Source organism: Trachinotus anak, unplaced genomic scaffold, assembly GCF_046630095.1.
Source record: "Trachinotus anak isolate AG129_WGS33_773 ecotype Australia unplaced genomic scaffold, CSIRO_AGI_Tana_v1 ptg000010l, whole genome shotgun sequence".
Classification (NCBI taxonomy): domain Eukaryota; kingdom Metazoa; phylum Chordata; class Actinopteri; order Carangiformes; family Carangidae; genus Trachinotus; species Trachinotus anak.
In genome coordinates, this window is record NW_027273861.1 from 14,108,103 (window position 1) to 14,135,551 (window position 27,449).

At 40.8% G+C, this 27,449-nt stretch overlaps 1 protein-coding gene across 2 annotated transcripts in view; it reads right to left on the reverse strand.

The window, feature by feature from the left end:
• The window catches only part of agbl4 (AGBL carboxypeptidase 4), a 270,269-nt gene that overhangs the window by 180,452 nt on the left and 62,368 nt on the right, over window positions 1-27,449 (reverse strand). The window contains exon 2 of one of the 2 annotated variants that reach the window (XM_071487763.1): window positions 20,967-21,083. The exons of the other annotated variant lie outside the window; for it this stretch is intronic. Coding sequence (XP_071343864.1) covers window positions 20,967-20,993 — 27 coding nt within the window. The 5' untranslated portion in view covers window positions 20,994-21,083. The remainder of the gene's footprint in view (window positions 1-20,966; window positions 21,084-27,449) is intronic. 2 annotated transcript variants of the gene reach the window in all.

A 27,449-nucleotide genomic window follows, 5' to 3' on the forward strand; every position in this document is an offset into this window, starting at 1 on the left:
ACAATAATTCTAGTGTAAACTATTTTCCATTTGTGCGAAATTTTCACATTTGAATAGGCCTCTTCAATGGCAGATTTTTTGACCTGTCATAGCAAGAAAAGTAACAAATGATGTCTCTGTTGTAATCAAGTGTCTCAGTAAATTATGACAGTATGACAGTGAGGCAGCATGAACAATACCGTCAGCTTAATGGAATTTAGTCATTATTAATTTAATTATTTACACCTGTACTCTTCTTGCTGCGACATCTCTATCTTCATTTAAAAAGGCCTATTTCATCAGGATAAACTGATTTTTCTAATTACATTATGGTAATAGAAAACACTACAGATACAGATTAAAAATGATCTTAAACATCTAATAAATTGGTTGAATGATTATGACATTTCCTAATGCATAACCAACACAGTTTCACAAAAAAGCATTGTTTTGTTTCCTCCTACCAATCAGACATCAACATAAACCTTGTTTATAGTTGATTTGACAAATGTACCACTCACTGGGCTGTCACTGGCTTTTGTTTCTGATTTCTAATTTGAAAAAACATGTCAGCTGTTCTGGAAATGTCAGATTTCTTCTACACCATCAAAATTGGGTTCTGAATAATCCAAGACAAGAAATAGGCCATTCAGTTGCAAAACCAGGACTGTCAAGTCATCATCTAAATCGTTTGCTGGATGGTGTGATTTCCAGCTGCTCCAGCCAGTTGATTCTCTGTGTCCGTTTTCTAAACTGAAATCTTGAACTTGACAACTCAGCTCATGAGCTCACTTTTTGGGGTTGTGTAAATAATTAGTAACACCAGAATAAAGCTACTTTAAAACCAAACAGATACATTTCCCAAAATTACCCCAAAATTTGATGGGCTCTTCACTGCCCCATGCCACATTCCTCCACCAAAGTTTGGCACAAATTGGTTCAGTACTTTTTGTGTAATGATGCTGACCAACAAACCAACAAACAAACAGAGATGTGAATATATAACCTCCTTGGTGGACGCAAAATAAAATAAAACACACTTGATCAGTTAAGTCATACTGCTTCTCCTCAACACCAACAACAACTTCTCCTTGTTCTGTACACAACTGTCACTGCCACCAGCTGTCACACCACACCACCAGCATTTCAGACCAAAACAAATGCTTCAAAGAACATAAACTCAGATTACAACACATACAGAGGTTATGTGACTTTATTCTCTGTTCAGGATGCTATATCTTCACATAGAAAATAGTTGTTTGCTGCTATATTATTGTTCAAAATCTAATTTACAGAACCTTTAAAGACTCTGCACACCTGCATACCTGCATACCTGCACACCTGCACACGCTTTCACTCATCCTCACTGATTAAACCTCTGCTCAGGTTGAACTAGGCCAAGCTATGCTAGAAATAATAATGGGAGCAAATCAAACTAAAGTACATGCACCAATAAGGATGATAAGGACTGCTGATAAGAATCTCAATTTGGTTAAAATTGGGAATCATATAATGTTTTGAGTTGGATATTTTGTAGTTGACAAATAAATTGGTTAGTGCTCTCTGGAGGAAAATTATATAATGGTGACACTGTTTCAAATAGCCTTAAACATACATTATGTCTGTTAATTTTGTAATCCAGATTTCTGTTACTCCATGAAAGGCTAAATTTGGTCGATAACATAGGCCCCGATATGTATTATACTATTAAAAACGTACTATTCTGAAGTGTAGCAGCAACACTGAATGATAAAATCATTGTCAGTCTGTATTAGGAAACACTGTGTCTGATTCCAACAGCTTGAAGAAATACTTTAATGGTGTACAGACACTATCTCTATCATCTTCTGGACTATTTTACATCAGTCCCACAAAGTGATTCACAGTAGGTGGCTAAACTGAACAGAAGCTTCCAAGTCACTGAAAGAAAGTTGTCCAAACTAGCAGTATCACTCAAGTGCAGAAGTGTATTGGATGGGTCAATTGAATGCCCCTGATTGGGTTCTGCTGGCAAAGATCAATCATTTTCAACCAACTTGGGACTTGAGTACCTCAAAATACTAAAGTCATACAAAACATTCGGTGAAGGACTGTATCTGCTGGGGTCAGGGGCAAGCAGAAGTATTTCAGGTGAGGCCATGGGGCTATACGGGACACTCAGTCAAGCTCTAAATCCCTGGGAATTGGTGTAAGTCACCCAGTTCACCTCTAAAGCTTTGGTAGGAATGGGATTCGGAGGGCCGAGGCCACCGACTTCACCTCTGAGCCCCAGGAAGAAAAGGTGGTCTGAAAAGAGTGGCGGCGAAATGGACCTCGGCTTGATTAAATGGTCACTCAGTCGGAAAGCAGCTCTGATGTGATCTGTGACCTCGTACTGCCCTGGAAAAAAAAATCTTTTTTAAAGAAATGATTAAATGAAAGCACCTTCAAAAGGATCCTGGAGGGGCCGCAGTGAAGCGGATGGACGAGTGGGAGGGTGTAAGGTCCCCACTTAGCACAAACACTGAAGAAGGGAGAAATGGGTTTGAGGGAGGGATAGGAGTAGGACCAGACCTAAAAACCACCTGCTTCGAACTAAGAGAAAGAAAGAAGGAGAGAAAGAGCGAGAGAAATAGGCACACAGAGAGTGAATGATACAGTGCCAGTGGGGCAGTAAGGCTGTGTACTAGGTCTGTTAGCTGGTAGCCTAGGGCAGGACAGCAGACCTGAGAAACAGAGTGTGTTGGGGGCAGAATCTCAGGCAACTTGATTCTACCTTTTTCTCTCTCTCTCCTTTCTCTTGCTCCTCTCAAAACATTCTGACGAGGAGTTCAGATAGCTTCTCAGGGGAAGGAACACATCTGAAATTGAAAGGGCCATGGAGAGCTACTGGGAAGTCTTCAGAGAGAAATAGGGAGGCCTTAGAGGAAAACTCACTGAGCTTTTGTTGTACTAGATTGAAAGACAACAGCCAGCTTTACTAATGACTGTGGTGGGAAAGGGAAAAGATATTTAGGCTATGAAGAAGATTGAAGAGTGACAAACAGTTTTGTTTGGTTTAAAAAAGAAGGCCAAATCCTACAGGATTTCAGGTTATTATCAGTCACCCATTGGTTTGTGAACTGTTGTTTTGAATTCTCGATGCAGTTTGCATTTTGGCCGTCACCTTGTTTTTTTTAAGCAACAAGAAACTTTAATTTGGACAAGAGAGCATCTTTTGGTACAACCAAATGCTGAACAAGACATTTTTAAGGCAAACAAAATTATACCACTAAATCATTTTCATGAACTGAAAACACAATGACATGTCAAAACTCTGACGCATCACTCCATCCTCTATGCTGACTGACCGAGAGTTTGTTGTGTGTGGTCTGGTCTGGCAGTCACAAGGTAGCCACGCCCTAATGCATACCCTGCTTTATTATCTATTTTCGTCTAAATGAGACCATAATTTACAAAATAATCATATCGTTTTGAAAAAGACTTGAAACTAGCAATTGAGACCATAAAGTCATTAGGATAACATTTACTGAGGTAATAGATCAAATGAAAAGTTGAGTCATTTTCCCATAGATTTCTATACAATTAGACTTCTTTTTGCAATCAGTGGAGTCTGTTGGTCATTAAAAAGAATGACAAATATGTGACACCATCAACCATCACATTATTCAGCTTTCACGCTTGGTGAAGACACCACCACACTGCACTTGCAGTTTACTAGAAGCGAAACCTACATAAACTTTGTGTGGACCCAAGATTTTTTTCTGGAGCCCTCAAGTTCAACAGCGGCTTGCTTATTTCTGTGAATGTAACAGATTCTCAGAGAAAGCAGCCTCACTTCAAGAACTTCTCCAAAATCTCAAGTTTAAGGATTAGCTAGAGATTTACTATACTGTGCTTCAACTGTTTTTAAAACCCAAGAGTGCCTAAAATAAGGTATGCCACAATTCTTTCAAATTGTACTCTGAAATAAAGTGGTAGTTTATTTAGTATCTGTAGGCAAAGGCAGTAATTAAAGCTTTCTAGCCAGCTTTCTGTCTGAACAGAAAATGTCTGTAGTCCAGTTGTGCATTTACGTTAATTAAAACTTCACAAAAATGTACTCTCACAAATGCAATGATTTGTCATATTTGGCTTCAGTTATATATAGATAATGACTGAAACCAAAAGACATAAAAAATTTCATTAGATTATCATATTTTGCTGTGCCCCAGCTTCCTGTTCCCTCTCCTTACACTGGTTTATCACCAACAGAGAGAGAAACGTAGGGGAGGCTTTCTCATTACTACAGTAACATTCATTTACTAATCTCACAGCGGTAATATTATCATTCCGCAAATATTGTTATGGAGCTTAACACAGTTCATATTTATATTTCAACAGAGACTAATACAATTATACAAAATTCAATTATACAATACTAAAGTATTTGTTGTTCACATATGCCACACAAACTCTCTCTGTTTTTCTGCCCAGGCATGACATCAAAACCCACTGCAGCAAGATTTGGCAGTTATATCAAAGAAATTACATGACTTACCATTTAGACTAACAAATTATTCAACAATGATAAGAGTATAAATGTGTTCTTCCAGTCATCTAATACTTTAGTTTGTTAGTCTCACCACTGTTCAGAATTAGTTTCAATTCAAAACTCAAGCAATTTAATATTTAACATCCATACCAATATCTTTTGAGTGTACTTAATTTAGTCACTTTTCTAATGTAACCACACTACATATTTACAACCCAGTTAGAATTAGTGCGTAATATAGAGTTGGAACAGGGCTTTATTTTGTTTTTCTCATTCTCTTGCTGTCTCTCTCTCTCTCGCTCGCACACACACACGCACGCACACACAATATCAGCTTGATTGTCTCCTCTTGGGGAGAGTACAAGTAACAGGAATGGTCAGTGATAACACTTGTTTAAAGCCAAGTCATTCGTTCTGTTGCATTGTTCTGCAGAGACTGACACTTTTACTGAGCCACAGCATCCCAATCAGAGCGAGTGTAATCACATAGACATTTTTACAGCAATCAGACAGCGCAGAGGAGGGGGCTGAGACTTCAGAAAGAGAGCAGACAAAGCCTCTGAACCAGATACTCAACTTATGTCTCTATAAAGCCTTGATTAAAACAAATTTAGAGAGTCAAATAGCCGTGCCATGACAAACCACAGCACTCTGAGTGTAGTAAAAGAAAAAAAAAACAAGCTGAGATGTCAAAGTGTTTTGTCTGTGAGGGATTATCCTGAGGAATTCTCAGCTCTCACGATAATCCATCCTTATCACTTGTCACATTCAAAGAGGTAGAAATTGGAATGGACTCTGGGACAGAGTTTGGTGAAGGGGGAGCTTTGTGACCAAGGAGTGAAACAAAGTGAGCTTCATGCGTCTCTCTCCCTGGCTGAGTGAGCTGTCTTCACAGCGCTTGTACCTTTGAGAATATTTGTGCTGCTTTGTTGCAAATTAGGCTTCCTCTTATGAGCTTTTATTCACAGAAAAATATCAAAGTAATCACTGGAGCAATGGTGATTATTCCATGTAGGAAAATATGAGACAAATAACAAGACTTTGTTTACAGTTTATTCTATTTGTCTGTCTGAGATCTGTTGTACACTGGAGGATGAAACAGCTGTTTTGTCAAGGTTATAGAAGAGGAACAGCAGCCCCCCTGCCAAGGATTGTGGTGTCCACATTTAATTGCTGTACAGAGCTCCTGACCTCAACTTGGACATCTCCATCATTATCAAAAATGCTTTTATGGAATGAGACGTCAGACAAGCCAAATTTTGAGTTTGGTATTGTGGGATGTCTCCTGACAAAACATCCTCTTAGTTGAAGAGCTGTGGATCTAAGGTCTGCAGTTTATCGGTGACTCCTGCAATCCTTGATCAACCATTAGAAGAACAGAAACTCCATACCACCCGCATATCAGGTTGGTAAGTAGGGAATAGAGCCAGGGACTGATTAGCTCATCATAGCATAAAAATTGGAAGCAACTTACCTGTCTCACTCCAAAGTTCAAAATGTACCAACTCAGTACACAGACAGAAACAACAATTTGTGGTTTACAAGGAGTTACTTGCTGTTCATGCTAAGATAAGCTAATCAGCCAGATTGATAGTCAATACACAGGAGTGGTATCAATCTTCTCATCTAACTCTTGGCAAGAAAATAAGTGTAATTCCCAAAATAATGAACCTTGTCACACTTGCAAACTTTTGTTTGTATGGAAACACTCACACGTATGCTAAAGGTTTGTCAACTGGGGAGGCGTTTCAGCCACATTTTTCAGTCTTGTGTCTCACATGCATCTGACGGAGTAAATATGCTTCTGTTGTAATCAATACAACTGTCTATAAAAAGCTGTGAGGAGCTCATGTTTTTATGCCTCAAGGCTAATTTTCTTTGTTACAAAACAACACTAATTGTGCATTGAGCCCTAAACGCTGCCATAACACAGGTGACCTACACTCAATATTGTGCTTGAACACATTCTGTATAGACACTGATGGAGGACGAGAGCTGTTACTGCTGCGGCTGCTCTACTAATGTGCTCTTTTCGCTACACAGCCTGTGTAGACAATGTGTAATGCACAGATACGGAGAAACAGATGTACAGTCTCTCACACAAAATCCATCCAGCCTGATTCTTGTGGTGGAGCTAGAAACCATGAAGTGGGAGAAGAGGAATACGATGTCCCTGTGGAGGAGAGTAGGGCAGGAGCAAAGAAACAGGAAAGGTGACTTTCATGGAACAGCGGAGGGCTGACACAAGCAGTCCTAGGCTTAGGTGGGCCACAGAAGTCTCATGCTAACAGAATGTACAATTCCTTTAGCAGCACTTTCTGTCTGTCTCCCTGCCTGTTGGTCCGTCTGGAGGCTGTTCTGGGCCAGCTAGCAGCCAGATATCATTATCTCCTTGACTCAGGGCGAAGTAATCTGCCTGCCTGCTCCTGCTTTATTGAGTTGGATAAATATAATATGTGACTCACAGCCATTATCTACTACAGAACAGCCCTATTTATCCAGCAGGCAGAGGCCTTGGCGCATTCGAACTGGCCTCTCTCTCTTTGATGGAGCTACGTTACACTACACTGAAGTGATGGAAGCCTTCGAGGGACCACTGATGGGATTTGAACCAATGGAGAAATTAACAACATGAATTAAATCTTTCATGTGGACAAACAACAAATGTAAAACAGAGTTGTTACTGCTATTTAAAAAGTAATGACAGTTCAGAAAGAATACTGGTGAAAGTGCTATACAAAGAGGCACTTTAACTGCACCTTGGAGACTGTCCTCCCAAGAAAAATTACAGCATCACTCATTTTAGCAAATGCCCAATAACAATGCGTTTATGTCCGAGTGACAATGCCATCTAGGGGCCATAGAAATTATGACTTTTGTACATCACAAAAAAACAAATGTCAGACTTTGACACAGGAGACGCCCGTTTCTGATCCAAAGCCAGTGTTGGTTTGTTTAACGTTGACCACCAATGTTCCCTAACCAGGCTGTTATTGTTTCAACCATCATGATGACGATGCCTTAATCTGAAGGCTGACATAACATATGATGGGGCCCTGGGGCAAAAATATGCTACTGGGCCCCTATTGCCCTGCACACCAAATAATTTAGGAATATGCACTGTATGAGCCAATATAAGATAAATTAATTTAAATAACCATGAAAGATAATTCTCAACCTTACACACATTTCAACTCAATGTTCACCTACCAGATTCCTCTTGTGCTTTTAACTGTATCACACTGTGCACAACAATGAATTGAGTTACAAATTAAAATGACATGAACTCATAATGGCCACTGAGTTTGCAACTAAACAGGCATCATATGCTGTAAGATAATGGTTGAAAGCTCTGGAAATAAGTTTGTAAGTGGAACTTGGGGTAGGATTGTTTTGTTAGTAAATAAATAGTATAAACAGTAAATAGACCCCTCTATAAATGACCAAACACAAGTGAGTTGCTCCTTTTTCCCAGGTGATAATCCAGTTTTGCTCAACCTTAACAACATACTTATTCTAACCCAAACTGTAATATAATCTAATCTAATCTAACTCTTCCTAACCAATTATTTTACACCTAAAACAAATCAAACCATAACAATATCTGTGTAAAATCAGAAAATGTTTATTTTTGCATAAATGATTTGTAACAATTTGGGAAGGTCCTACTAAATTATACTGTGTAACTGATAGGGGTGTTAGATCAAAAAATCCTTGCTGTTCCAAATGATGTATTTGTTTTTAATAAGATCATTGCACACAGTTTTATCTCATACTACATTTTACATTGGTCTGGACTTCTAAAAAAAATGGATGCACTCTCATATCTCACTCATTTTATGTTTAAAGCTGTTTTTGGAGGCACATCTCTGCTAAAGACAGCAGTTTGCCTGCTGTCATGACATTCGACGCTGAAAGGCTTGCGGATGCAGGAAAAGTGAGAGACAGAGAGAGAGAGAGGGAGAGAGAGGTGAGGGAAAGGCTACCCTCTCTTGTCTCAGTCTCTCTGAGGGGTTGACAGGTAGAGAAATAGATCATTGGTCCATGACAGCTCAGTATGACCCCACGCTATCATGCAGTATGCTGTCTGTGGAATGAGCTCCCTGATGCAAGTCATAGCCAGCCCATTCATGGCCCAGCTACTTAACTGCAAATCCTCTGTTCTCTCCTGACAGATTCACATACATTTTACCCCTGATGTCTGTGTACCGTCCTTGACTGCTGTTAATGTTAATGAGAGGATATTACATGAAGAGTTATTTCAGCAGCTTAATCACAGGACGAGCATTGGTGCAAAAGATGTTTGTTGGCCATGTGAAGGACTGAGCCGCCTTCTGTCCAATTTATGTTGGGATAGGCTCCAGTCCAGCTACCCCAGTGTCCCTGAACTGGAATAAACAGGTCAAGACAACGAATGAATGGACTGAATAATTGTTTTAGATGAAGAGTGAGGGTAAAGGGAGGAGACTGGCGGCTTGGTCCTGGCAGTATGCTGGTCTCAGCTGCCATGTAACTGCCAGATCAGTAAAACAGGGATTAACCACAGGGCACATACTCTCTCTCTTCTCATCTCCTGTCTCCATTGTTCTTCATTCTCCTCTATTCTCATCTCATATATTCTCTCCGTTTTTATGTCCTTGTCTTTCCTCATTTTTTCTTCTGGTGTCTCCTCTCATCTTTTCTCCTCTGCAATGCTCTTCACTCTGTCCTCCACTGTTCGCCAACCTCTCTTATTTATCCTCTCCTCCAACAAAGTGACCTAGTGTAGCCACCACCTGAAAAAAATCTACTGTATGTTCAGATAAAAAAGTAATGCTATTAAAATTTTACTACTTAGTTTCTCTTGAGTCCTCTAGTGTCTTCCACCCACAAAAGGACAGCTCCAAGAAGACAAACGCTAATTGACTAGTATCATCCACTATCCTGAATTTGCAATCCTGAAGTTTTACCCAGATGCCGGAGGTAGAAGTCAAATGAAAGAGAGAAAGAGGAGGAGAATGTGGAAAAAAGACAGTGTCTCCTTTTTAAGTGTCCCCGCTGTCAATGCAATGCATTACAGGGATACAAAGAAAGCCATTACTGCTTAGCATTTGTTGAATCTTCGAGTGCCCAAATAGTGACAGGTCTATTTCTCTACCGTTAGTGAGAGAGGCAGGCAGAGCAGAGGACACCTAATTACCCAGTATTGTGAGGCACAGTAAAACTCTTGATAAGCCCGGCGAGAGAACAAGCTGTGTGTGTGTGTGTGTGGGGGGGTGTGTGTGTGTGTGTGTGTGTGTGTGTGGTAGTGTATGCATGTCTGCACTAGTATATGTAACCATGCATGCATATGCCCGTTGTTTTTATGTGTGTTAGTTTTTTCACTTTGCCTGTGTTTGCTGCCGCACCACTGTCTCACTGAGTCCAATGATGGAGAGGCCTGTCTCTGTGTCTCAGATCATGTACCTACGAAGCTGTAGTGCCAACAGACAGCGGCAAGAGCCGACTTGATGACTAATGTATTCACTGAAGAAAAATTAATGATTTTTCTGGCCGGGGTTAATGGACATGTTAACACACAGAAATGATTTGTTTAAGAGGAAATGACCGCAATCTATATTTGGTCATCTCTGTAGCACTGTCCCAGAATGAGAAGACAGTCTCTCTCTCTCTCTCTCTCTCTCTCTCTCTCTGTGTGCAGTTTCATTGGCAGTAATTTTATTCATTTATGCATTTAATTTCACCTAATCCATAGATAACTTTTCTTTTAGGCTCAAACAAATAACATAAATACACCATATCATGTGAGTTTATACACACAAATCCACACACACACAGAAATCATTTGGAGAAGACTCTGTGTGAAATAAAGGGACTCAGTAGTAATCAAAGTGGCAGCTGAGGGAGGAGGGGTGACAAGGGATGGATAGGGGAGGACACCAATAACGAAGCGAAAGATAGACCAATAAATTCTGCCTCTGGTGAAGTTAGCCATAAAATACATAGCGGTTTCATCCATTTAAGGGCATAGCTGTCTGTCTGAAAATAATGTAGAATTAATTAGTAGAGCTGTAGGAAAAGAAATTCACAACAGTCAGCCAACCAGGCTTATAAATCAAACAGTCTGGGGGAAAAACACAAAGTTAATGATAGATGTCTGACAGTACAGTTACAGAATACTCCATAAGAAGAAACAAAGCTGTAAATATCAGCACTGAGTCTAGATGAGTCAATGCAGTGTCATTTCCATATGAGTCAAGACAGCGAGGAATAAGTTGTGAGGAAAATAACGTAAAGATAGACATTATTACTGCAGATCAGACCAGGTCTATATAATTTCAAAAGTTAAGATTCAAGTACTCTGCAGTTCCCACTATACTACAGCTCCGGGTATGGAGGACAGATTCAAACAGCAGCAGCTTTCAAGTGGCCACAGGGGGAGCTATTGATGTTTCAGCACTCATTCTTCACTACTATAAAGGTGTGTGTGGGTGTGTGCGTGTTCATGTCCTTTTTTGGTTGTGTGGATAAATATTGGTTTAAAGCCAAAGAGGGCATTTTGGCCGGCCTTCACAAATTTAAAAAGCCATTTGATGGTTAAGACTTGGTTATAGGTCAGGGTCATGGTTGGGCATTTATTTGTAATGGTTAATGTAAGGGAAAGCTAGAGATGTTAGCCAGAGGTTATTTGGCAAAAACCGCAGGATGTTTAACAGGAAGCATGCCATTCAGCCCAGCCACATGAAATGAAAGAACTTGGATACATGCACACAGCAAATTATCCAGTATATTTAAAATTTTCTGTGCAGGACGTGGATGTCAGAGTAATGGCATAATTACAACTAAAATGCCAGTTGCCAATGTGATGGCAAAATGTGAACACACTAATAGTTGGGCTAAACACAACTGATCAGTAAGATGCTAATATTTATGAATGAAAGAGGCATTAGGAGACTATGCATTCAGCAATTAATTGAATTTCTGGTGGCTTTTAGGGGTATTTTAAACATCTCAAGTTCATTTCAATTATCCTAACCATTTATTACATGGGCATCCTAAAACATATGTCATAATTATCCACAGTTGCATTCTAAAAATGCTTACACACCTAATTACAGTCGAGTACGTACAACAGGTCATACCCGAGCCAGGAGGTATTTCTCCAAACAATAATGAACATTTACAACAGATAACAGATAGATTTAAAGTTTTGAATGAATCAGAGATTTGGGAGGACCAAGTGAGCTGATTGGGGGATTGAGGAGGTTAAGAGTGCAAATATAAATGTCAACCCCCAAACCCTAACCCTAACCCTAACCCCACTTAGTCTTAGTAATAAGCAATAGTTGGCCTACTCTAATAAGTTTACTGCTTGCTCCACCAGCCTTAGCCTAAGATGAGACTGACACAAATTAAGAGTAAGATATGTTGATGTGATGTTAGGGAATGCAGTAGGAGGGAACAATACATACAAGAGGGAAACATGGATGTGTAATACATCTACTTTTCTGGTGTATCAATGCATGTCAACACTGGCAAATATTGTAGTATAGCAATGTATGTCTTGATGCTGTCGGTTTTTGGGTTTACATTGAAAACAACAGGAACAGGTGATTTGATCGTAAATCATCACTTTGTTGTCCTTAAGAATGAAAGTCGAGCAAGAGGCTATTTGGCTGGCTCACCTGCAGACTGACCACTCAGGTGTAGGTTCTGAATATTCCAGACATACAATGGGATCTGCATAACTGTGGCCTTAGAGATCACTAAACAAAGGCTCACACTGTCTGCAGAAAGACTAATGAGACACACCACAGAAGTAGAGACCAAAGAGGTAAATGCCCTCTGCAAAGAACCAACTCCCAGCTGCTGTGCAGTAACGTACCAAGAGCGAACCCACCAAGAGCCAAAAATGTACAATACTGGGAGAGCAATAGGAGATAGAGACAAGTTACCGGTGCTCAATGGCTAATAGTGCCACGGGCAGACCACCACAGTTTTCCACAGAAGGATCCAGGCACCATCAAAGCAGCAGACCCCTAAAACTGGGTCACAAACATGAGCAGCTTGACAGCACCATGTTCTGACAGTGTCCACGCCTCTTAGATGGAAAAAAAAATAATATAAAAACCTTTATTATAAATTAACCATCTTCCGACATGCAGTCCAAAAATACCTGTATTGTTAGGGTAACGAGAACAGTAACTACTGCGCAGTGACCTGATCTAGGCCTACAAGAGAAGAAACTCCTCGGGCAAACCAGTATCCAGTACAGAGAATTTTAAAAACTTTAAAATCTTCGAAAGTGGGTCTCATGGGACAAAATCAAAAATCTGGGCCTATGATTTATGATATCTATATGGAGGTCCTTGACATGTTAAGTATGTAATCCACTCATTAAAACAAGTATAGTGAAGCAATTTATCTTCAAACTTCAGACAGACCTAGCCCAGTCCTATTAATAAATATATCGTATTCGCTCTGTCATTAATACCACACTTTGAAACAAATAAGGCTGAACATCAGCTCTTTGCACGTCTGTTTTCTTGTGAGGTTTGTCTTGTCCTCTGTCTTTGACTCCATCAGAATCTTCTTCCGTTCACACCCTTACACTGACTTATTGCCTGCTGTAATAAAGGCGCTAGCTACTGATGTTGACTGACAGACGGCTAACACAACCAGCTGTGTGTGTGTGAGGGTGTGTGTGGGTGTGTGTGTGTGTGTGAGAGAGAGAGAGAGAGAGAGAGAGAGAGATACCTAAGGGCACAAACAACAACCTAAGGTGCAGGTTGTGCTAGCCAGACGTCTGTTGTTAGTGGTGAAAGGTAAGTGAGTTTGACAGAGCTGAGATTGAACAGGAGGCATTCTGCCAGCCAGGTGAACACAGTAGCTTCACCCCACCCCCAACACCAAAGACACAAACAAACACACACACATACTGACACACACACACATGTATAAACACACTGTCTAATATAATCATCATAAACTTATACAGTAGTGAGTAGCCAGGGCACAGTTAAGACAAGGCATGCCCCCATGTGGCAGCAGCCCTGAGCTGGAAACTAAGGTCTGTCTGTCACTCCATCCACTATAATTTTCATCAGCACAGACATACAGTACTGTATGATTGACCATCTGTCCAGTGGGAGAATAAGACAAAATGTGTGTATGCAAATTTTTCAGTTACTCACTTAAAATAGAAATTTTTAAAAAATGAAATTTTACTACTTTTATATTTAGTTTTCCAGAGAAACATACAGTAAGTTGAAAATGTCTGTCAAAAGCAATTAGATAATTAAAAACATGTCATTTTTACTTTGGGGAAGACAATCATAGTGTATTTATCATACAAAGTATCATCTCTACATGTACATAAACATGCGGTGGTAGAATTTTAACGGACAAGTTATATTTCACTACCAAATCACTCAAAGGAAATATAATAAAACTACTAAAATGAAAAACAAAATTACTGAAAACTGCTTACAAACCATTACTGTAAATCATCCATACACTTTCAACTTTATTATGTATTATGGTGCATGTTGTTTCACAGGATACATGGGACATATGTGTGTTTATGTGTGTGTGTGTGTGTGTGTGTGTGTGTGTGTGTGTGTGTGTGTGTGTGGATGCTTTCTGGCCTGGGCTTCAGGCATGTCTATTAAAACCATCAACTCACTGGCCTATAATATCAGTCACTGCATTACAAACCATAAACTGGATCCTTACATATTCAGCGGCAGCCAGAAAGAGGCTTACATAAGCAAAGCAATTCTCCGAATACTGTACCTTCTCTGTGTAAAGATAAGGTCTGTCTGACAAATGTGTGACAAATGCTTTTGAGTTCCAAGACTAAAAATTTTTCACTGATACTATTGTCTTGACTAGTCTGATGTTTGTTACTGTAGTAGAAACCTGATGTGCTGCTGCTAGAGCATGTTGGCCATATCTCTCATGTCAAGCTGGATAAAAAGATTTCACATCCCAAAACCTACAGCTTATCATCTAAAACGACAAAACGATCTGGCAGTAAATCCGTTTTTCTCTGTATTTCATACAGTCAGGGACAATAAGAGACTGCTGGTTGCCTAGTAGAAAGTGTGTTGTGTGGAGCAGCCAGTGATGTGTTCCCTGTGTGGTGGCCACCGCTGCTATCTGCTGCGTGCCTGCAGCTACAGTGTGTTCCCTGTTTTATCACTCTCATCTAAATGAACCACACTCACAGCTGGAGAAAGGTGACCCGACTGCTAATCAACCACCAGAGCCACAGTGCACCAAGTGTGTGTGTGTGTGTGTGTCCCTGTGTGTGCATTTGTACTGCGGGACAGTTATCCACTCAGGCAGATGCTCATATGTTCTGCTGTATGCAGGGCCTTACAATCTGTCTCTGAAGTGATCTCAAAAATCCACTCTAAAAGGAGGGAAAATTCCACCGCTCACTTTTCTGCCAGTCCTCTCCTCCTTTTTTTCCTGCCTCTCTCCAGCTGAGTATTAAATTCAGCAACTGAGAAGGTGACCTGTGTGCTCTGCCATAAAGAGCAGGGGAGCGGAGGAGTGGAAGGGGGGAGGAGGGAAGGGGAGCTGAGCAGAGGCTGCTGGATCAGCAGAATCTGAGCGTTTAGAGACACACAGATGTGTATGTGTGTGCACCCGCTTTCTCAGTCTCTTTTACACACACACACACCCACCCACACCGCACCCTCCTCCTCAGTGGTGAGGCGTCTGGGGAGCCCAAGGGCGAGCGTTCGGCTGTCACCCTCCCCCTCCCACTCCTCTCACCACCCCTCATGTGAGCCGCACCCCAGAGCCACCACACTGCAAGACACAGACCTGCTGCCAACTATCACTTCCACACTATAACACACACATGTACACAGGCATATGAACACACAAGCCCACACTCTCTAACACACACACACACACGAACACACCAACTCCCCGTTTCACACAAAGCACTTTAATTCTAACACATAAATGTGCAAAAGCCCTCAGTCTCTCTCTCTCTCTGCCTCCACTCTGTCAAATCTCTGCCTTCACACTAAACAGCTCCGTGGGGATCGGCAGGCAGGCGGGCAAAAAGGAAATAAATATGTTTCCTGATGACAGCACAGTTTTCTGACAGTACTCTGGCATTGGGCTGGGCTGCTGTGCTCAGACGGAGGCAGAGGGGAGCGTGAGCTGTAAGTGGATGTTTGTTCTAACAATCTTCTACTCGGGCAGCTCACTGACGATCCGAGCTGAGACTTTAATGTCTGTGCATCTGTAAGGCCTGTTTTACCTCCAGAGGAGAGTCCTCTGGCTATGGAACCACTGATGAACTGATTCATTACCACTACAAACATCCCCAGGCAGTACAGACTATGTACTGACTATGGAACCAATGCATACTTTAAAAAACTGAAGAGCTTACAGAGACTTTATCATATTCAAAAACCATGAGGGTAATAAAACATTTTACTGAATGATAATGAAATTTCTTTTGTTTTGTTTTCATGCATAGTTCACAAAATAACAGAGGGTAAACAACATGGAGGTTAAGACCTATAGTTTTTGGTATATTAAAAAATAAATTTTAATACTCACAAATTGATAATCCCAGCCAAACTTTTCTAAGTATTCCCCATATGATTCCCCAACGCAGTGGGACCCAAAGGCAAAACACTAAAACTGTAAGTGGTAGGTAAAATAATGCATTTCCACATGGGAATACATAGTGATACTAACAGCCTATGTTCTTCACCTATCTGAGATGACTGTCTCCGTGGTAAATGGCCTACAGTGGTCTGTATTTATGGTCCTAAAATGTTGGCCATAGCCCCATCTCACCCAAATACTCCCTGGCCTGACAGCTAGCAATGATCAACAGCAGGGCGAATAGCCAATGAGCATGTGGTTCTGCATATACTACATTGGATGTCAGTATAAAGATGTGTACACATGTGTACACATGTCTAAACTTTGCGTAAGCCACACGGTCAGCACAGTCATAAATTCTGGCCTACACTCAGACATCTTTAAAAACGTTCACATGGAAACTCGTGGAGATGGGAAGATGATGTTGCACAGACCTTTGTTGCTACACAGATGTGGAAAGCGTAATTTGAGCTCAGTGTCTGTCTAGAGAAATGGTCTTGGCTGTTCTCCTATCTACTGTGGTAATGTAGCTAGTAACCTAGTACGTACCCAGCTGATTAAGTAGCTAACAACTGACTCATACTGTTATACAAGAACTAACTTTGTGTTATAAATATTTGCCATGTTGACAAATATTTATAACGACTCCCCAAATGAAAAGGAATTCCACACCATTGCCTACCAGCCGAATCCCCACAGAATGTGACAAACTAAACAATTTATCACCTCCATATTTTGCTCTTTGTATTTTCCACCATGAATAACCACAACACACAACCGCAACTGTTAGCTATGAGTGAAGTCATAAATATACTCCCTTTGTTCTGACGTCAGATCTCCGGATTTTCTTCAGAACTCCAATGTGACAAATAAACAAATTCAAATAGTTGTGGGGCAACCAAGGAAGCCATGTTGATAAGTTTGATGAAAGTCTATTTCTATCTATTTCTACATAATTTAATGCATAGCATGAATTTATTCCCATTATCCCAACCTCAAAAGATGGTTTTACACAACACTACATCCATGTGTCAGTGCAACTGCAAAAGAAGAGGTAAACTGAGGGCTGTTCTTGTGGCTGAAGAACGGTGGAGATGAGCAGTTTGACTGAGTCTGCTAATCTCTCCAATGTAGATGACTCACTGAGACTGACATGGGCTGAAAGAAGGAGAGATGGAAAAAGGGGCGGAGATGGCAGATGGGTCATGGAACGTATGGGACAAGACAGCCGTATCAAGGTTAGTGTGTATGTATATTTGTGTATGTGTGTGTCTGTGTGTGTGTTTGGGTGTCATACAGGAAGGAAGCCCAAACAGCCAGTCCCAGTTTTACCATGTAATCAGATCACTGAGAGAGAGAGAGGGGGGGTGGGGGGGGCAAAGAAAGAGAGAGCCCTCTGATGAACAGATGTAATTTCAGAGCACCAAAAAAACAGCTTAAAATGCTCCTGATCACATTAGCTAGCCATCACAAAATAGGATTTCTGCACTGCCACAGTGAATGCCCATTACAAATTACTTAGGCACTGCAGACCCGTAACTCAATAGGCAGGGAAGGGCGGGGAGGGCGAGGAGGGCAAACAGAGGGGCAGAGATGGGGGATCGATACTTATCAGTAATAATTATATCCTTCCTCCCACTTCTCCATTCCTGCCTCCGCTCCTCACCCTCCACCCTTAGTAAAGCACATATCTTACATCAATCATTGGGCGATTTCTCTGCTCGATAAGATAATTAACATTATAGGGGGTGTAGGAAGTCCTGATGATGTGAGGCAGTGGTCCAGCATCAAGGCTGCCAGGAATGTCCCAGGCTGGAAAGTGCTGAAGGCAGCACACGCAGGCATAAAGTAGGTGGAATGACTATGCTTTACAGTAGTAGCCTACTGAATTAAAAGGCCGCAGTATGGGAACAGGGGAAAAACTGAGGAGAAAGGACAATAAAACAATAAAACGTTTTTTTCACAGTCATAAGCTGCCTATCAAAGACAAACAAAAGTCCTGACAAATTTATCATAGTAGTCTATTTGGACCGTAGAAATCAAAATTATGTAAAGTGGCTGGGAGCACAGCAGGTAGATGGATGGAATGTAAAACAAATAAATAAACAAGGAGAAAAACAACACTGTATGTCCTTTATCTGTATCTTTATACCCTCTGCCTTGTTCTTGATATTTTTATATTAACTGTAGTTGTTTGTGACAAGCTTCGGGTTGTGTGTTCACTCAATCAGCCCAATGTGCTTGGGTCTGCACAAATAATTAGATTTCAGGATATTAAAAGAGTATTGTAAGCCAAGATCAAGTAAAAGTTGCCGCAGGACTGAGGCACAGGCAGTCCACAAAGTGTACTGAAAGGCTATTGATGGTACACTAGAGCCTTTACAACAGGCACAGCCTTGCTTTAAATGTGATGCCACTAGCCACAAAATATTTCTGGGTATTTTGGAAAGCAGTAATACCACTTTGTCCCCCACTTTGTAATTGAACTTAAGCTACTCCACAAATGTCACTGCAATTTAAATATATATATATATATATATATATATATATATATATATATATATATATATATATATATATATATATATATATATATGATGTATAATTTATTAATATGATGTATAATAGCCTGACATTATGCCCCCACAAATCCAAAAGTTGCATTTCCTGCTGCAGGAAGACACCATTCACTGCAATTTACACTAAACAAGAGCTCTTATGACAGCATAGAATATGCCTCCACTAACTAAATGAAAAAAAGTAAAAAATGAGGAGAAAATGCAAATGAGCTGCTGAGCCCCACAAAGTAATAACAAAAACAATAAATGGCACAAATGACCGCAAATTATATCTTCATATCACTTTCATCTGTATCGTTATATTATTGATTTTTCTTCCCTTACAAATTTCCCTAATTAATAAATATTCAAATTGAACAAATTGAACTCATCTTTTTACATAAAACCTTGAAAATAATGTGTGCGGGCTTTATACATGGACTCAGTTTCACTTTTGTGAGATTGTAAATTTTCCATAAGGTCGTATTAAGTATTCAAAGTGAAGATAAAACATACAGAAATGTACTTCTTTATTATTGATGTAGTGTTGAAACAGAAAAATTCCATTGACAATACAACAATATAAAATAACACTATATTATGAATTAAAAGTAATATAATGTATGTGTCATGTGGCCTCACTGTTGGGTGTGGTTACAGGTGTAAAAGAGCACCCAGCAATGATGCTGGGTGTGGTCAGACATGAAACTGGCTTGAATATTTCAACCAGAGAGGGCAGTGAAGCACTGCCATTTGTGTGTGAATGTATGTTTGAGTACCCGTGTAAGTACATACTTGCTAGTTCATTAGCTGAGAAGGCTCAAAAAGAGAGCTCTGAAGTCTAAGCTGACAAAAGACTGAAGGGATATTCACCTGGAGTCAGAGAGTCACAACTTAGGCTGTTTGGAGACAAACAGATCCTACAATTTGTCAGTGAGAGAGGTAAGAGAGAGGGGAGACTGGCATGGAAGGAGAGATTATGAAAGGATAGGGAACGCAAAAAGGACAGATACAGAGAAAGAGAAAGAGCAGTACAAGGAGAGAGAATGTCTCAAACTCCGAACTGCATTTAAGCCTGACAGAGTCTTTTCTTCTCTAGTGGCACGTGCAGCCCACACACACACACACACACACACACACACACACACACACACACACACACACACACACACACAAACCTCCTAAACCCACGCAACCAAAAAAGTAAGCATTTCTGCAACATTAACACTGGACTTATTTGAGGTTAATTAGGAGAAGTGGTTTGAAACTAAATTTCTGGTGTTAAGCACTCTGGAGCACTGAGTGTCTGCTGAATGGCCCTGAGGTTGGAATTTAAATCTTACTGAAGCCAAAACTGCCCCTCAGAGTTTTTTTTTTCAGAATTGCTTTTAATGACATGCACATACACGACTAAGGACGTGATACTGGAAGGTCACTGGTTCAAACACTGTGACTGGCTGGGAAGAGCTGGCTGAGAGAGGAAATTAAGACCACCCTGCTCTGGCAACTGCTGTCAATTTGCCCTTGAGCAAGGCTTTGTCTGAGCTTTCTGAATGTGTGAAGGGATCATTTCAATTTGGAGAGGAGAGGAGAGGAGAGGAGAGGATATGGGAGGAAGAAGAGGTAAAGAAGAAGAAGAACAAAGTAGAGAACAGGACATAAAACAGGAAGAGAGTGGGATTTGGTGGACAGAATAGCCTGGAGAAATGAAGGCAGAGCAGACATAAAGTATGAGGAGAGACAGAAGAAGGAGTAAGACCATATTTTGGGAGGAGGAGCTCTCAGGGGTCCCTGGGTGGTTCAACTCTTTAACAACTCCCTAATGGCCAAGTGGTCAGATAAGCAGCTAGTTGCGAAGCCAGAGTACAGCCAGGCCAGGAAGGCCACCGTTTTGACTGACAGCACACAGACATATTCCACCATTGATCTTCAAGTCAGATTGGGACTTGGGCTCCCAAGGCTAAATGATAGTGACAGGGAAACCATCCATTATATATGATCACTCCCTGTGGAGGATTAGCCTTCACATAATTCTGAAGATAAAAGGGAACATTGGCTAGAAGCAGTTCTAATTGTTCTGTTTGATGTAGACAAAGACAGACAATGGAGAGAAGCGGACTGTCGATAAAGCAACACTTATGACATTTAGAGGTCATGACCTGTGGTTGGTGTGAACAATAAATAATGACAAGGTAATGATAAATGAGCCCTTCAAACATCCTGCCTACTGCACACATTCATATACTTGGACATTTACACACACACACAACCTCACCCACATACACAGAGGAACTCACAAGAGAAGGTGTATCCAATAGGTTCATTAGTCAGTGTGTTGTGTGGTAATAGCGTGGGACAGGTGATGGAGCAGGGTGTGATGATGCATCAACAACATCAGCCCTGGGTGGCGCCACCTGCAGAGGTAGCAGATGGCACACATGACTGGAGGGGAGCCATACACTCACACAAACACACCCTCACACACTTACAAGCACACACACACATTTAAACACACAACTATGTACAAATTACATCCGCAAAATTGGCATTTTATAGTGAATACATGATTTACAGTAAATAAATACATAAACTAAAGCATATACTGTAAATGTACACTCAGCCATATATACACACAAACACACACAGGATACACAGTCATTGTACCCACAAGTAAAACAAGTTCATGATCTTCCAGAATCTACATTATAATCGCTTATTTGGATTCATTTGCATTTGTCTTTGGAGAAGACATAGGTGGCAGTGGTCACCCCCACCACAGCGCCTACCACGGTATCACAGTCCTTCTAGGATCTTTTAACAGTGCCCTGTGCTGTCATGTTGCAGTCTTTCAAGCACTCAGTTCTGTTTTTTACAAAGAATCTCAAAAGGTCTACAAGTTAAATAGGCTTCTGTGTCATTTCATACACACCATTAATGTCACTGTGAAATTGCTATTACATAAGTTATCAATAGTTTTGTTCAAATGCACCACCATACATAGAGAGAGACATGACAGAGAAATCCCATATGGTCTATGTTTTGCACAAAGAATGAAGGATAATTGCTGAAAATCTCAATCAATTCTCCCAGCCTGCCTCTCTTTCATTCCTGCTGGCTAAACGCTATCTTCAGCCATTCTTCCTCAGAACTAGTAATTTCATGTAATCACTGAAGTGATCAGAAGAAGGTATGCCAGTGCTCAGTCAAATATCAGCTATCTCAATCACAGCAACCACATTGCCTTTGGGAGAGTGGCAAAGGTGTGCCTGGAGGCTGGACGTGACATTTGGTTGGCTGAAATTAGCATAATCACTCTGATGGTGAGCCAATCACGGCAATTGCTGTAACAATAAAACTGATTAATGCTGTGGGAAAAACCTCATCGTTATAATCAAGTCTCTGAGAGCTACTGTACTTTCTGGTTTAAAGCAAACACACACTTCTCCCTTTGGACTCCTGTTGTGAGGGTCTGAGCTAATCATGTGTTAGGGTTACAAGCTACCGTGGACCCATTTATATATTAATCACAGGCAGAGAACATGGACTGTTTAACTAAAAGCAAATTGTACATTGACACTACATGCAAAACACAAACACCAGCCACTGGCCTGCTGATCCATAGTCACATATCCATTTGTGTTTTTCACATTAACTAAAATAGGATTAAAGATTGTGACTCTGAATAAAAAATATGATTGGATAATAAGAATAACATTTGTGCAGTGAAAATATCATACCAAAAAGAAACAAAAAATGGAAGCAAACCTATGAGGGGTAATGAGAGGGCACGACATTTTCAGTCATAATGATACAATGACCTTCACACTCCTAAGTGCCAGATCAAAGCCGCGAGCAGCTCATCAGAAATGTATACTGCAGCAACTGGAGCTTAACCAACCACAGTGGTAGAGAGAGCGAGAGAGGCAGTCAGCAGAGCAGACCACTTCATTTCTCCAGCACCTTCCCTTTGTTGTAAATAAAACATTATTTCAGATGTTCAATTAAGATAAGTACCCTTAATTTAAGACCTCAGTCAATGTGCTGCCATCATTATTCAGCCCACAGAGCGCCTGGGCCTCGGCTCTAGCTCTGGCCTAGCACACAATCACTCAGGGGCCTCAGCAAGCAGGGGAAATCGCAGTCAATTTCTGGAGCACTCATTTGCTTAACAAGGGGGAAATCAGAGGGAGCTGAGGTGAAGCGGAGCAGAGAGGAGAGGAGAGGAGAGGAGAGGAGAGGAGAGAAGAGAGGAGACTTTTGAGACAGTAAGCTACTACCGCACCATGACCACTTTCTGCAATTGCCAAAATCCAACCGCATAAACAACTTCCAGGGAAGATACATCAAGTCCTTGACGGTGTAAAAAGCTTCCGAGCTCTCATCTGATTGTGAGAGGACTTTGTTTGTACTTCGATACAAGATTAGATAAACAATGTGCTATCTGTACCCTGCATCTGTTTGACTCTGCAAAGTGCACTTTCCAATTCCACTGATGACCTTCACAGACGGCCTGGTTGGCAGACACTAGAATTCAGGAGGAAGTAAAGACAAGGACAAACCTATAGGAGAATACATGCATAAAGACATATCTGCATATATTCACCTGCCAGACATTATCACCTAATGTCAAAAAGACATCAGACCCCACATAGAAAATTCTATACATAAAAACAGCCAAGCAAGAGGAAATTCACCTCTTCAAGTGAAAAGGGTGGGAATAAATAAAAAAGGTTAAATGGGCAGAATTATTCAACAGGGCTCTGGAATAAACAGAAAATATATAATTAATGATAGACAGCAAGACAAAACAGGCCAAGCCAGGCCACCACAACAGAAAGGTATACATGAGTATACAGAATCAGCTACTGTGTTTCATGAAATAAATGTAGGAGTGTCTGTTTCTCATTGAGATGCAGTATCCATCAGTTTAATACCTCCCTGAGGGGTAACAGTGAGCGCTTGTACCACCGGAGGTTGAACAAAAGTGAATGCTCTGAGGGGCTGTAGTGGATCTAAGAGCCATGGTCACCGGAACCAAAGTGTCCTAAATATAGCTCTGCTCTGCTTCACTCTGCATGGCTCTGCTCCATCATATTAGTCTACCATCAGAGATATAAGGGCTTGCGGTCTCCTATTCTCCTGCCACCACACTGACACACAGATAGATGACCTTGAGCAGTAAAAACTGCAGCAGAACAAGGGGTTGGGTTTACTTTATTTTGGTTTGACTCTGACTGTGAGTGTAGCTGTGTAACATGCTCATCTTGTTTTTAAGTTGGCTCTGCTGTTAAAAATCCTCCTCAAACAAATCAACCATTTTAGTTTCCACCATCTGGTCAAATTAAAACAAATAACATCCACAGCAAGCTGGCACATCAGAGTGCACTGTTGCACTGCAAAAGAGATCGAGAAACTTGCAAGACCTCGCACATCTATTCCTAGCCAGAGCTTCTCACCTTCTCTACTCCAGCTAGTGTTAATTAACAACCTCATTAACAAGAAGTCATGTGAACGTACTTTGTGCATTTATCTTCCACTAGTTCTCATTTTGGTGAGGGGGAAGATGAACAGAGTGGTGGCTAGGCGAAACATAAATAAAAACAATGTCCTAAATATTTTGAACTCACAGAGGAAGGAAAGTAATTAACTCAGGCCATGCTTGTGGAATCCATCCAGGTGTCCATGCTGCACAGATTTGTATTTAATATGGGATGATATTAGGGTGGGATCCGAGTTAGTTATCTCAACTACATCAGATATCAAACACTGGCTCTGTTTACAACATTTTTTTTCCTTCAAAGTCTTGAAACAAAACAACAACAAGAGGGAATTTTAGTGTGAGAGAAAGATGTGAAAGAGAAAGAGACAAGAACATGGAGAGAGAGAAAGACAGATGCAAAGAGAGAGCGAGGGCATTGACAGTGATAGAAACTGCCCTGGCCTCTCCCCTGGTCTCCTGAGTGGCAGGGTCTGTGCCAGCCTGTCAGCCTGTCTGTCATCACCATTGCTTAGTATTCTCCTTAAGACCATCTGCCTGCTCATTATACACAGGCTCTTGTTCTGGACTGACATGTTTTCTTTACATCGATATTTTCATTGCAGCTCAAACGTCCCCTTTTCCCCCAAAGAATGGGAGGGCAGTAAGCTTGCCCATGAGGCATACTTTGAGATGGAATAATATTTCATAAGAAACTTTCTCTATCCTGGGTGATGCTGTGATATGATATGGACAAAGAAAACAAATGACCACAAAGCGTTTTATCACAGTGACAAAAAAAAAAAAAAAAAAAAAAAAATAGATACAGTAACAGCTCTACCTGCTAGCCGGGGCCATTCTTCTCATATCTCAATTGCTTTCACAACCAACTTTAATTTCCTCTAAAAGACGACATTATCAGAAGCCAAGGTTAAAGGAACGAGCCAATTTAATAATGATCTTAGCTGTGCTATCTACTGGCTGGAGGATGAAGCCGCCAGCCAAAACAATATCAAGAAAAAGTGCTATTAGTACTGCAGTGTCATTGTGTCTTTGGTGAGGTATGGGGACTAAGAGGGATGCATAGCCATAGAAATCACCACAACTAACAACAAGCCATTACTGGGGAAGACATTAAGTTAAAATTGAAGAAAAAAAATATAACTGCTTTATATCTGGGAGAAAGGGGAAAGAAAGGTTGATGTGAATAACAGCAAAAATGTAGACGTATGCAGTTCTGTCATAAAAGCAAAGTCAAGACAGCCCAACAGAATTTCAACATTTACACAAAGGGTCACCAACCAAAGATGGATGTAATATTTTGAACACACCTATATCCACCTGGATTGCCCAAGCCCATTATACAAAAACCCACTCTCAATAAAGTAGCCTGAACAGATATTCTTCTCCTGTAATTGGGTGTGAACATTGTTTTCCATAATAATACACTGTTGGGTGGAAATATTCCCACAGCGCATGTGCTTTCATGTATCCTATTCCATGTTATCTGTCAACTTTTCAAAGAGAGGAGGGCTGTCAGTGGTGTGAAAGACCCCTGTGCTCACTGTGTCACTCTCATTATAAGCCTAAAAAACAAGACAGATATTCAATTTAGATAAGTCCCTCGAACATGCTTGCCTAGCCTATATGAGACAATGCTCTATTTCTCTTGACCATGCTCCACAGAACATGGATGCCGCATTGTCCCTCACTCCGACAGGGCTAAGCTGAGGAAATTTCCAATTATGGATCGAAAGGACAGTGTGGAGAAAAGCGATAGAGAGAGAGAGAGAGAGAGAGAGAGAGAGAGAGAGAGAGTAAGAGTGAGAAAAAAAAGACTATGGAGGTACCACTAAAAGCAGTCTCTCATTTTGTCTCTCCTTTTGTTGGGTGGCCTTATAGTTTTTATATTTATCTAAACTCTGACAGAAAAGTTGATTTCCTTAGAGTGTTGGGCTACTCACAGCACCAAAGGAGGACGTGAGAGAGAGAAAGAGATAGAAAGCCATGAGATAAAAAGTCTGCAAAACGAAAGGTATCGACAGCCAGAAATAGAGAGGAATGCATCACTGAGAATTTTGAATGCTTTCTCCATACCTCCTGTGGGGAAGGATAATGATTAGACATGAGGAGAAACCCTGACTGTTTGTGTTCAAAAAATTCAGCAATATGCCAGTAACTTCCCAGCTGATACAGAAACAATAACCATTCATTACTCTTCATGTGTTTATCATCTTATGAGAACATGACAACAGACGTTTAATTTACGATTCTGTTCTGGATCCGTTTCAGTTCATCTGTATAGGATAAATAGTGATTTAACGTGTGATATAAAAGCTTATTGCCTTTTTTATATAATACTTTTATGACAGCATGACTACACCTCTGTATATTGTCAGAATATACAACGTCTTACTGCTTTATAAAACATTTTTGCAAAACCATAGATCATCTATCTGAATTTGTCTACTTTGATAACAGCCTGTTCTCCAATTGTGCAAACACACATACACACAAAACATATCTTTCCCACAACAAGCTGTTCGGCTTGCAGTAATGAAAAGGGAGTCAACTGCCTTCAGGTGCCGCTGTGCTGATGTGTGTTGGCAGGCGCTGCCTTCACCAGTGTAGAAAAACACAGAGAAATCTGCTCTGCTGTCCTGCCTCTCTCAACCATGGAGGACAGCAGAGACTGACTGACAGGATTTGGAGCAGCGTCTGGGACCCACAGCCAAGACCCAGACCAAAGCAGCCTGTGTCTCTCTGAGAGAGAGATAGAGACAGAAAGAGATAGAGACAGAGAGAGAGAGAGAGAGAGAGAGAGAGAGAGAGACAGAGAGAGAGAGAGAGGGAGAGAGAGAGAGAGAGAGAGAGAGAGAGAGAGGCTCTTCACCCTCCACCAGGCCCAGATGAGAAACTGGATCTGTCAGCACAAGATGCAAAGTTTCTGTAAATGTGATGTGCAGGTGTGTGTATATGTGTGTACACTTGCCCTTTAAAGTTGTAATGTTTTTGTTCTATATAACTTCAACTATTATGAAACTGATTACATATTCCTACTGCTTATTTAATATAGAGTTAGGCTACACAGCAAAGGGTTATACTATAATCTCACTACATAAATAGAGGAACCATGTGGACAGGTGTTAGCAGCAGATCATATTACTCAATGACTCTTTGGTGTGGCTCAGAACACTGGAACAGCCATGAATATTTCCTCAAGCTAATGGAGGTGCCTGCCAGCATTAATATTCACGGAGTGTGCTGTGATTTACAATGGGGCAGACCATCACAATATTCATCA